The sequence below is a fragment of the Sceloporus undulatus genome, chromosome 1, assembly GCF_019175285.1.
Source record: "Sceloporus undulatus isolate JIND9_A2432 ecotype Alabama chromosome 1, SceUnd_v1.1, whole genome shotgun sequence".
Classification (NCBI taxonomy): Eukaryota; Metazoa; Chordata; class Lepidosauria; order Squamata; family Phrynosomatidae; genus Sceloporus; species Sceloporus undulatus.
The window spans coordinates 336,144,605-336,157,888 of record NC_056522.1 but is presented as its reverse complement, the minus strand read 5'-3'; the positions used below and the strand labels follow the sequence as shown (position 1 = coordinate 336,157,888).

At 38.9% G+C, this 13,284-nt stretch overlaps 1 protein-coding gene across 1 annotated transcript in view; it reads left to right on the top strand.

Moving 5' to 3' along the window:
• The window catches only part of SLC25A21 (solute carrier family 25 member 21), a 395,030-nt gene that overhangs the window by 254,919 nt on the left and 126,827 nt on the right, over positions 1–13,284 (top strand). The window contains exon 3 of the mRNA XM_042446537.1: positions 10,114–10,197. Coding sequence (XP_042302471.1) covers positions 10,114–10,197 — 84 coding nt within the window. The remainder of the gene's footprint in view (positions 1–10,113; positions 10,198–13,284) is intronic.

The following is a 13,284-nucleotide window of genomic DNA, read 5'->3' as shown; positions in this document are numbered from 1 at the left end:
TGGCCTCAAGCAGATGGACCCAATAAAGCGGGCTGCAGCCACTCCACCGCCATTCGTGCAAAAGCTGTGGTGACCGCACACGCCCAGCAGTGATTCAGTCTGCCACCATGGTTTTCAATCCAGCTGGCAAAATGAGTGTTTTTCCCCCTGCTCCTTTTGCTGCCAGGTTTGCGCCACCTTAGGTGGCCCCTGTGCAACTTCCACATGGTTTGGGGGCATACACTGTCTAAATACCATGGCCTCAAATGTGGCCTGATGGCAGACATTTTGGCCCATCTGTTTTGGACCAATAATAATAATAAGAAGAAGAAGAAGAAGAAGAAGAAGTATTTCCCGCCTCTCCCTGCGGATCAAGGTGGGATTACAGTAAAGAATAAAAACCACAGTACAATACGAAATACAATATTATCTAAAAATACAGTCAGTAAAAAACAACAGCAATATTACAGCCAATCACTAAAAAGGCCAAATCGTCATCAATTTTCCATGCTATCAAGTCAGAGTGGGAATGTTCCATAAAATCACCTATAAAAGATTAGGTGGATAGGGCCTCCGGAAGAGATCCGTCTTAAGTGCCTTTTTAAAGGCTTCTAAGGTGGTAATGAGACAGATCTCTTCCGGTAAATTGTTCCATAAATTAGGAGCTGTGGCTGTAAGCACTTTATGGGAAGTTGTAGCTAGTCTAGTTTTCATATGTTCCAATAGTTTCTTCCCTGATGTTCTGAGAATGCAGGGCAGATTGTGTAGAGAGAGGCATTCCCTCAAGTAACTCGGGCCCAAGCCACATAGGGCTTTAAAGGTAATAACCAACACTTCATATTGCACCCGGAAGCTGTAAGACGAATGCATGAGTTCTGACTTAAACCCAGAGCTGAAGAACCGAAGAACCAAGGGATTGTGCTTTAAACATAGCTAAAGGACCAAACAAGATGGTTCCGCGCAAAGCATTGATGTGACGAAGGTATTTGGCAACCGAGGCGAGGAAAGTCTGAAAACTTGGAAGCTGAAGCGGGGTGCCGTCCAGGTGTGACAAACTATGACTGGGAAGAACCTTATCTCCTGAGTCGCCATGATGAGGAACTGACAGGACAATGGAAGGCTTTGAACAGAACTTGACAACGACGGATCGGAACAACCTGTCGGTCCTCCCAAAAGAGGAAGTTGAGGAATGGGCTGCAGATTGCAAGACTTCAGCATCCAAAAGCCAGAGAGAAGAAAGTATAAAGACCCTTGACGTTCTCACATCTCCTTTTGTTTTTGCATGCTACCACGCAAATGCGGTGTCATCCCCAGCATTTGAGACAACTGATCAAGTGTTCGCGGAAGGAAAGTGTGTGTGAGTATTGTATGAAGTGTTGAGGAATAGCTCTTGTAATCAATGTTGTGTTACTTGTGTGATTCAATAAATGTTACATGCATGGTGTTTAAAACCAAATTTGGTGTCTCAATGTCTGTGTCAGCCCTACTGTGAATAGGTCCACAGAGGGAGAGGTTTTCATTACACGCTCTCAGGATAAACAGGTTGCCCTTACAATCTTGGGCATAACAAAGCTGATCGGCAGCCAATGAAGAAATCTTAATATCGGAGTAATATGGTTAAATCTTGATGTTCCTGTGACCAATCTAACTGCAGCATTTTGGATGAATTGAAGCTCCCGAACTTGGTACAAAGGTAGCCCCTTGTAGAGTGTGTTACAAAAATCAAGACGAGAGATTACCAGTGTGTGTACTACTGCTTCAAGGTCCCTCTTGGTCAGGTAGGGATGCAGTTGGCGTATCAACCGAAGTTGGTACCAAGCACTCCTGGCCATCACCTCCACCTGAGATGACAGCTGTAGAGATGAGTCCAGGAGTACTCCCAAACTGCGAACTTGGTCCTTTAGGAGAAGTGTGAACCCGTGTTTCCATTGTCCTTTGTGCACAATTTCAGGACACTTTAGAAAATGTTTAACCTGATATTGGTGCTTTATATGTATTGCCAGCAAGCCATCAATTTAAGATAATGACAAAACGTATTAGGGAAGAAGATAAAGTGAAGTAAAAGAAAGGGGGTATTATTAAATACTGTATGTACTGTAATGCAGCACATGCATAAGTCCCAATCAAAATTGCAATAGGTGTAAAGGCATACTAGCTAGAACAAAGTTTTACTAATTCCAGGGTCTACAGATGGACAAGAGTCTCACAAGAGCCCACTTGGTTTATTTTGTGGTTTTCATTGCTTTCCTTTGGCATGAGTAGGAAGACACACAAATAAAGATGTGTGGCTCCCCCATCACCTTACATTTAACATCTTACAATCCATTAGTCAATCTATAATTTACTTCATACATGAAATTTGATTAAAGTATATAATGGTGTGCATGAATCTGTGAACCTGCATTTTCACTCATGGTCTGCCCTTATAATAATAATAATAATGATTTATTTATAGCCCGCCCAATCACAAGGAATCCAGGCGGGTTACAACAGTAAAAATAAAGAAAATAAAATACAATAAATAAATAAAATACAATAAAATTAAAGAGAGCAAAGTGAGTACATTCACAGTTAGGCCTGATGGAAGTTGGGCCTCTCTTTTTCACTCCTTCCCAGGTCTGATGATGATGTCATGGATGGAGGGCTCTTCTTCTTGAGGCAAGGATTTTATTTTAATTAATTTTAATTTAATTCTTCTCATTAAATTTAAGAGAAGAATTGGTGGACAGAGTGACATAAGTCACAGTAAATGGGGAGTAGAACTACGTAGGGAAGGCCTGCCGGAAGAGATCCGTCTTAAGAGCCTTCTTAAAGGCTGTAAGAGTAGAAATGTCACGGATCTCCTTCGGCAGGTCATTCCATAGCTTCGGAGCTGCGATGGAAAAGGCCCTCTGGGTGACTGAACTTAGCCTAGATTTTATTGGCTGAAGTAGATTCTTCCCCGAGGACCTTAGAGTGCGGGACGGACAGTATGGAAGTAGGCGATCTCTTAAGTATTCTGGACCCAAGCCATGTAGGGCTTTGAAGGTAATCACCAACACCTTGTACCTTGCCCGGAAACTAATTGGCAGCCAGTGAAGGGATTTCAAAACCGGTGTTATGTGATCGGTACGACGAGTACCTGTAATTAACCTGGCTGCCATATTTTGTACAAGTTGAAGTTTCTGAACTTGGCACAAGGGTAGCCCCATGTACAGCGCATTACAGAAGTCCAATCGAGAGGTGACCAGCGCATGTACAACTGTTTCAAGGTCTCCCTGCTCCAGGAAGGGGCGCAGCTGGCGTATCAGCCGAAGCTGATAACAAGTGCTCCTGACTGTCGCATCTACCTGAGCTGTCAGGTGAAGCGACGAGTCAAGGAGCACCCCTAAGCTGCGGACAGAGTCTTTCAGGGGAAGTGTGACCCCATCCAGAACTGGCTGACATAATTCCATACCTGGGCTTGGGTTTCCTATAACAAGCCTTTGTTACTGCTGAAATGATTACTCCAAAGATTATACACACAGAATATCCATTGCAGAAATGAAATAATTTACTTCTTATTTTGAAAATAATTCTGGAGGTGAGCATGACTTTTTGAAGAGTTATTAAACTAAAATGTCTTACAGTAAATAACCAAGGTGCTACCAATCTAGAGAGGTCTTCCTGAAAGCAAGATTTGGTTTCCATTCCTTGCAGTGAGACTGAAGCCTGATTCTCACGAATAATAAAAAAAAAATTGATAACACTGTGGCTGGACTGTCACACTTCACTCTGCAGTGGGCATCATGGGATTTTTCTGCTCTTCTTGTTTGAGGAAAAATGAATTCCTGTGCATAAATTTCCATGGCAGGGAAAATGCTAAACTGAACCCTTTTCTGGTTAACATATAGATTTCTATGTGTGAGGAATGTTTTTATACTCAAGAAAACAGAATCCTGTAAGCTCCCACATGCATTCTAAAGTGGTATAGCCAGAACACACATGGAATGAAACTTTTCAAACTGTAGGTATACGTTTTCATGTTTTAATGCTACTTCATTGAATTCTTGACATTACGGAAGATTTAAATATGTTACACACCCATCTTAAATCTGATAAAAGAAGTACTCATGACATGTTATTCCTGAGTGTTTGAATCAGTAACAAGATAATTATGTAAATATTTGTGTTCAGTGAATGACAGATTGCATGTCTTGAATAACTATGAAGCAACTACATCCTTTCCCCTGCTCAAACTACCCTGTCTTCTTACTTTAAAACCCTTGCATAAGAAAATGTGCACTTGCACATATAAATTCATGTATGTTTTAATTTAACTTAATGTTGAATTTTAATCAAATTTCAATTTAGCTATGTGCAATTTAAAGATAAAAACTTGAAGAGTATAAAGCAGCATGTCAGAAGTAAAGGAGTATAGCAGAAATCAATTAGGGGTCGATTTATTGAAAGATCTGCTAGAAAGAGGATTTACTGAAAGATCTGCTAGAAAGAGGATCATTTCCTGTTTCTGTGCTGCTTTGCAATGTTCTCTTCTAGGCTCATAATGTAAAATATTATTGCAGTATTACAATAGTTAAAATATAAATCCCTGTATTGGTAGAATTTATACCTCTGACTTAAAATAATTAAGCATTAGTTTTGAGTTCTAATGTTCATACTTTCAACGGTTTATGTGATTTGAAAGATTTACCCTTCAAATAAACGGCAGAATTATACTCCCAATTTACTAATTATCCTTGGTAAGTAATATAAACAGCCTGGAAATACTGTTCCAGATGGTGGAATAAGTTTATCAGTGTTCATTTTGTAATAACAGAATTCTAATGAACTCTTAGCAAAAGTAATGAAAAATGCAGTGTGGATATTAGCAAATATCTGAATCCTGAACAAAAACTACCAAGCAAGCTAAATTTGATAGCTTAAATTAAGATATCTGGTTTTATCTGAATGTAACCACATGAATTATGAAGACTATAGCTCTGGAATATTCTTGGGGTTATGGTTTTAGAAAGGTGCAAAATATAATTAAAAAAATATGTTTCAAGACCTTATTTACTCAAAAAAAAGGAGTAAGAACAGCATCATATAAAACAGGGAGATCCCAATCACCAGTACATTTGCAATCTAAATAAATATTAGCAATAAGTAATGATGGTTTTATTATCTTGATGCATTTTTATAATAGTAACCTAAAAAAACTGCCTTATACTAAGTCAGAGTCAAGGTGGTGAAGTGGTTTGAATGCCAGACTGAGTGTGGGATATCAAGATTCTTATCCCCATTGAGTCATGAAATTTACTGGGTGACCTGGGGCCCAGTCACTCTCTCTTCAACCTGATCTACCTCACAGGGTTGTTGTCAGAATGCAGTGAAGAGGAGGGGGGAAATACTCCATTCTAAACTCATTAGAGGAAAGTTATGATACCAATGTAGCTAATGGTAAACAAACTAATAAATCATTGGCTTATCAAACTTAGGATAGCACAGCTCTCCAGATTGTCAGAGATCTTTTCCAGACCTTTCTACAAATGCCAAGGATTGAACACAGGATAATTTGTATACAAAATGTGAGTTCTATGACAGCTCACTACTAGCATCATGATGCTGTTTTTGTTGTTTAGTATATATTCTTCTAAGATGTTCTGGAAACCCTATGTAAATACACTTGTTGTTGTGTGCCTTCAAATCATTCTTGACATACGGTGGCCCTAAAGCAACTCGTATCAAATGGTTTTTTTGGCAAGATTTATTCAAAGGGCTTGCCTTTGCCTTCCTTGAGATTCAGAGAATGTGACTTGTCCAAGGTCACCCAGTGGGTTTCCATAGCCAAGTGGTGATTTGAACCCTGGCCTCTAGAGCTGTAGTCCAATGTGCCTGACCATTACACCACACTGGCTCTCAGAAGGACATTATAGAAATTCAGTAACTGTAAATCAGTCAATAACGTACTAAGTCTGTGGTCTTGAGCCTGAAATTTTAAATGGACATATTTAAATCAAGGGACCAATGGCTAAGAAATAAAGGGAAGGATACTCAAAATATTCAATGAAGGGCTCAAGCCAGGCAAACCCAGAAAGCCCAACCCTAGACAATGGTTCTTTCACATTTTTCTCCCAAAACTTTTGGGTCTAACACAGTGGTGGCAAACCTTTTAAAGACTGAGTGCCCAAACTGCAAACCAAAACCAACTTATTTACTGTATTGCAAAGTGCCGCACCTCCCCAGACTTTTTAGTAATGAACTCTGACAAACTCTGATGGCACACGTGACCACAAAGAGGGCTCTGAGTGCCAACTCTGGCATGTGTGCCATAGGTTTGCCAGCACTGGTCTAACACATTCACTGTGCATGATGATGGAATTAATCACCAATATCAAGAGAAAGTCAGGAAAAGGGACCAAATACCAGTTTCTGTGCTGTCAGAAGTGCAAGAAGTATGGCAACAAGATTTAATTCATTAACAGTGCAGTCCTGTGGTGCCTGGAAGAGGATCACATAGTTCATAGTATTTGTTAAGTCTTCCTCGATATGGATCTCAGATACTTCATGACCTGAAAGCTCTGAGGCTGATTCTTTACCCGTGTCAGAACACCAATGTTAGAAATAGGAGAAAGGTGGTATATCACGGGAAGCATGCTGTGAGAAGCACAGGATCTACAGCTCTCCTGGTCCCAAGACATGTCTCCAGACCAAAAGTTGATCTTTACTAATTTGGAGTCACAGATCAATTCTTTCTGATTGTAACCAATAAGAAAGTGTTGGTTGGTGCATTGGTTGGTTGGTTGGTTGGTTGAATGGTCCAAAGGGAAGAGAAAAGGGGAATTGCTGTTTGTCACTTTCTTCTGTTCTTCCACGTCCTCACTGATAGTAATTGGATTCATTGAAGAGTCTGATCTTAGAGCTTTCCCCAGCAAATTGTGTACATGTTGGTTTAGAATTGAACCCAGCTGAATTCAACCAGTCTTACTCCTTATATAAATAAACATGGGATTGCATCCTAAATCATTAATTGGACATTAAATTTTGATCACAATCTGTAATGGCCCAAACTAGCCCCTTCTACATGCCTAATGGAGTGTGGAGTTGTTTCTCAAGTAATGTTTTGTAACACCCTCCCCCCAGTTATGTCTCCCTTGATGGTCTGATGCCAATTGTAGGGCTACTGTTAAACATGCCTCAATGCATCAGTGCCTTTCTGCATCTCTCAAGGGCTCATTTTCTCTGGTCCTTGGGGTGCTACTCTTGAGACTTCAAGGTATTTCAGGCTGATTGGGATGGGAAACTAATCTCATAATGAAGGAACTTTAACCTTCAGCATCCTGCCCCTACACATTGTTCTGCAGGGGAGAGTAGCTATGTGATGGAGATATTGGCATTTTATTGTTAATGGTGTTGTTGGTAACTGAGCAGAAGGTGAAAATTAAGAAAAACTTTTCAGTGTTGAAATCAGGTCAGTTTTCTTGCCTTATAAAGTTAAAATCAAAATGTCGTATTTCACACATATCGTAAACATACATTTATAATTTGTTGCCTATTTTTTCAATATTATTTTGCATGTTCAGTTTATGTTTAATCTTTCACTGAACAGAATGTGTCTTAGAAGCAAGCTCTGCTTTCTTTCATTAAATGAGCCGTCTATTCTGGTACATTGCCACTTGTGCCAACTGATGTTTTTCTTTGTTTATGCATAAACTTTCTTATAACAAGTTCTAGCAATTAATTAGCCACTTCATTAACAACTTACACCTAATTTTATTAGCCTAACAAGTCCATATCAAAGAACTCAAGTAACAGATCTAGACCACAGCTCCTAATTGGCATGTAGTTTAAAGTTGCTATTAAAACTATAAAACTGATTTACTACATAGAGAACAAATCCAAAATACCTAAGGAAAGGAATCTGTTCTATATTGTTTCCTTTGCGACACTGTTAAACAAGTCACTAGCAGTAAATAATAATATAAAAAACTTTCCTCTTGTTCATTTATTTTAAACACTTTTTACCCCACTCTGTGAAAAATGGCTGTTAGAGCAACTTTCAGAAAATAAATAAGAGTGCCCTCACTATATAGTTTAAAACAGGAGTGAGATTCCCTCCAGATGTTATTGAAGTACAACTCCCATCAGCCTTAGCCAGTGTAGTAGCTAGTAAGGAATGCTGGGAGTTACAATTCAACAACATCTTGAGGGCCTCATGATTCCCACCTCTGATCTAAGAGGAAAGAGATAAAAGAACACAAAATGAAAAATGAAACTACGGGTCTATGTTAGGAGACAATGGAATAGCAGCCAAACCACCCATCAGCCCACCAAAAAAAACTTTCACTGGGCAAAGGGCATGGGCATGGCATGCCTTGCTGCTCCACAATGTCATTATATCAGTCTTAACATGTCTTCCACCATTAACAGACTACTGCATGTAAGCACAGAACATTCTTAGCAGTCAAGAGAATTCAGAGGCAATGAGGAATTTTGCTAATCTTTCAAACAAATGAACAAGTAGAATTTGGCTCCAAAATCAGTATCTATACTTCTGCTTTGCATGCATGATCTGAAAGTTATTTTGCATGTGCCCGTCCAGGTGGAGTATGATGCTGAAACATACAAGAAATTAACCTCAAAGGAGTGTTTTTCAATTGCTCTGTGGGTGCCTTCCTCCCCCGTTGCACAGATAATTCTAAAATCATTTTCGGCATTTTCTCTTTTTCTATGCAGTAGTTTGGACTGGATTCAAAAGACTGCTTTTGAGTGTAGATGTGCATACCTCCCATCCCTTCCACCAACCATTTTTGGTTCACAAGCATGACTTGCTGCTTTGGCTCTTCCTATTACAATCCATTGGCTCCACCTATTACCTACCTACCACCTGTCTTACACAGTGTGCTAAAAAGGATTTAAAAAGCATTATTGGCCACCACTGCTGCCTGAACATTTAGTATGCACAGATCACAAGAGAATTTCCAAGCTGTACACTTGGTTCTACAAAGAGAAGTACAGTTGCAAACATTGGCTTGAATATTCCACAGGCTTCACAGAAAAAGTATGTGGGAAAGAGAAGGAAAATTGAGTACCATCATTATAATGGTGTTTGGAGCTCCCACCCTGCATCCCTAATCACATTCAATATCCATGGCTACTCCTTGCATATAGTTATTGTAGTCAACAGAACACCTACAAATGGCTTACAATAATAGCTAAAGTCAACATCCTTTTCCACATTTTATTTTACACATCTACATTGTACACCATCTGATCTTCATCTCATAGCTTTCTGTCTTTACCTCCCTGTAACTCCTGATCATTTATTTTGGGCATTTGCACACCTCTACATCACTAACATGAAAGTTATCCAGTTAGTAATTCAGTTTATGTAATTCAGTTTATGTAATTAAAAGTGAGAATTTGATTCATCTTTCTTGTTTTCCATTTTAGAAGACTTCATATTTTGATTATTTCACTGTGTGATGTCGTACTTTATGCAGCACTAGTTGTAAACTTCCCAAAAGCTATTTGCAAAGAAAAATATGCTGCAGTTCTTACTGAAGTGTAAAGCTGTTGAAGAGTGTTTGCTGCTCTGCCAACTTGGTAACAATCTTTTCTCTCTAATAAAATAAGTTACCTTAGACAAAGATGCCATATGTGCCAGAACTACTTTTATTTGGACTACAGAAGAGGTCATTCAAAAGAGGTGTGAATTTCTTTTTGGAACAGCCCATTGTACCTTTATTACATCACAGAAAATTATCTCTTAGCTCTTGGAGATGACAATGTTTGAAAGAGTGTTTAAGAAATGTGCACCATCCCCCCCCCCCCACAAAATTAATGTACCTTTATTTTAAATAAATGGTAGCATTTACACTGCAAAATTAATGCAGTTTGACACATACTGGAGCTTATCCCATGAATAAATGAGCTGGCTTACCTCTTATGGCTTCAATTCAGGATCTGGGATGTCCCCAGATGTTATCATACCTAAATTGCCACCTATCTGTCCAGAATGCTGCTGCCCAGATGCATCATAGGTCAAAACCTCACTCACCCAGCACTTTTTTGAAGTTAGGGGGGAGAGAGGGAGAGAGAAAATCCATGTGCTACAACACATCCTTTAACATCCTTGTATGGCTTTTGACTTATTATAAACTATTTTTGCAGGTTCCAGATTCAAAGAGGAAAAACTGATCCATCAAATTACAAGAGCCTGAGGCACTGTTTTAAGACCATATTCCAGACAGAAGGGTAAGAATATATGTAATAATTATATTTTCATGTTTTCATTTGAAGACCGCTTTTAAATAATGTGTGTTCATTTCATGTTTGTACCTTACTTTTCCTTCTGAAAAGAAGCCCCCCAAAAGGACAAAGCTATCAAAATTTCAGTCAGTATAAATGTAATGAAAGTATTAAAATAAAATATATAAAAACAAATTAAAAATCAGTACTGGTCCAAATCTGCAGTAATAAATGAAGTGGTTAATGCAGTTTGACACATAGTGTTTGTTTGTTTCTTGAAACTACTTTAATTGCTTTTATGGCCCACCAAGACTTCCCAGATGATGCTATATTTAATTTTTTAAAATATTATTTTATTTTATTCTTCCTTTTCACTATACCCAGTCTGTTGTTGTTGTTGTTGTTGTTGTTGTGTGCTTTTACGTCATTTACAACTTATGGCGACTTTAAGGTGAACATCTCAAGAAGTTTACTTGGCATGTTTTTTCAGAGGGGGGTTGCCATTGCCATCCTCTGAAACTGAGAGAGTTGCCCAGATTCCCCCAATGGCTTTCCATGATGGAGGGATCTGAACCCTGGTCTCCAAAGTCATAATCCAATGCTCAAACAACTACATCATTCATGTCTACATTGACACAAGTATAACTACCATGTGATTAAAATGGCTAATGCCATTTTTGAAAATACATTTATGAAATAAAGAGAGAAGAAAAGTTAATATTCTTGTGACTCAAATACTTGTGTGTGTAGAGTAAAAAATATGGAACTGTTTTCAGTGGTTAGTGAACACAGATCAGTGAAGCCCATTTTATACTTACTCCCCTAACTCATGGACCCCTCTGTACCATCACTCATTCTGTCTGAGAGGGACACCCAGTCCTCAGGAATATTTTTTTAGGAGACTGGGGGATCAAGCAAGTAGCAGGGTGGACTGAGGAAATGTTTCTGCCACGGGAAAGAGCCCATTGAATAAAGCCCAGCATTATTGTTTGGTGACTATTATGTCAACTTGAAAGGTGATGGAAAAACCATGGTAGGTTCTTCATATCAATTAGAGTATTTCTTAACCAACCAAGATACTTCTGGTGCATAAATGTTTAGCAAGTGTTTTATGTGATTGGGGTTGAAGTGTTTAGAATATTTCCTAATTAACTATGAAAGGGACCTTATTTTATTAACTGTTATTGAATGACGAGTTTTATGCAGTGCAGGTGCACGAGGCAATGCTGACACAATGAGAAAGCTCATGGATGCAAAAAGCATAAAACCTTCTTTTGGAATTTTATTACATGGAAGATAATGATAAAACTTTGTTTCACTTAGGTTACATTTTCCTTAACACACTGATGTACAGCCTGAAGAATAATAAAAGTAAACAAACCCTCTAAGGAAATGTTCCCTGCAAGCTCACTATCTTGTTTGCTTCAGACTTGTAGCTACTGCTTCCCAACCACTCTCACCTCTTTCTTACCAGGACGTTATTTGAAAAGGCTAGAAAAACCAGTATCCTGTCATAAGAAGTTCCTTAGCCAGAGTTTGGAAGAGTTACTGTTTGGGAGGATAGTTATTAGAGTCTCCCAGTTGCTATGATCACTGGCAATACTGACTGGGAAATTCTGAGAGTTGTAGATCAAAAGGTAGCTTTGGTAAGCTTTGGTAAAAACAGTTTGGCAGTGCACTCTGGAGGCACAGCATTTATACACTGCACGCCTATGGCTATGGCGGGGCAGGGAAAGCCATCTTTTCCCTGGCCAAAAAAGGGGTGGATCTTTGCTGCTTCTTTCTCGGCCAGCTTCAAGGCAGATTAGGGCCATGGTGTGTATTTGCCACAGCCCCAGTCCATCTTTGGAAGGGGCAGCTTCAAGTTGCTTTTTCTGCTCTTCTGTTTCATCAGTTAGTCTCAAAGGTGCTACAAGAGCCCTTTGTATACTTATATTTTCCAGACTAACACAGCTATATTGCTGAATTCTACACACACAAAAGTTGGTGAAGAGGATAGAAATGAGTATATATTTGAGTCTTGCAAGAAACCATAATGTCCCATTTCATTTGAACCTTCTCATAATGTCTATAGAGTGAACAGATAACAGGAAACCGATTAGGAATTTGAAAATACAGTATAGGGTGAACAGGGCAGATAGTTTCAGTTGCTTTTTCTAGCAACATGAATTAGTTTCCTACTAATACTGGGTGCTCTGGGTTGCTGGAAAAGCACCTGTATAAGTGTTCTATGGATGTCCCATTACATCAAATGGACTTCCAGCAAGTCTTAATCTATATGCATGCAGTATTAACAATACAGTGGACCCTTGTTATACGCTGGGGTTTGGTTCCAAGATCCCTCGTGGGTAACAAAATCCGTGGATGCTCAAGTCCCATTAAATATAATGACATAGCAAAGTGATGTCCCCTATAAAAAATGGAAAATCAAGGTTCGATATTTGAAATTTATACTTTTTTTGAACATTTTCAAACCGTGGATGCTTGAATCCATGTATTAAAATTCCATCTATAAGAAAGGCCGACTGTATTATCTGCATGCCCACCTGGACTGAAAATTAATGTCATGCTAATAGACTGGTCATAAATAATAATAAATAAATAAAACTTTTATTTCTATCCCGCTTTTGTAAAAACAATCAAAGCAACTTACAATGTTAAAAGAGTACACCATATATACAAAATACCTCCTCCTTAAAAAAGAATTAAACAGTTTAAGGTTAAAATTACATGAACAATTAAACAATAACGGTGGGCCGGGTAATCAGATATATGTGGGGGGTCGCTACATGGCCGAGTAATTTATTCTGGGAAAGCCTGCTGGAAGAGATCCGTCTTACCAGCTTTCTTGAAGCTATCTAGATTGGTGTTTTGATGGATCTCATCCGGCAGGCCATTCCACAGACTGGGAGCGGTTGCAGAAATAACCCTCTGGGAGGTCTGTACATTTGAACATAACAATGTGTGAGATGAACTTTTGCATGGGTCAGTGCTTCACACAAATCAGGCCTGAATCAATTCTGTGTTACAGCACTAGTTGTAACAGCTATGCATAAGATCGTTTCATAGCCAGTTATTTTCATGCATTTTCCC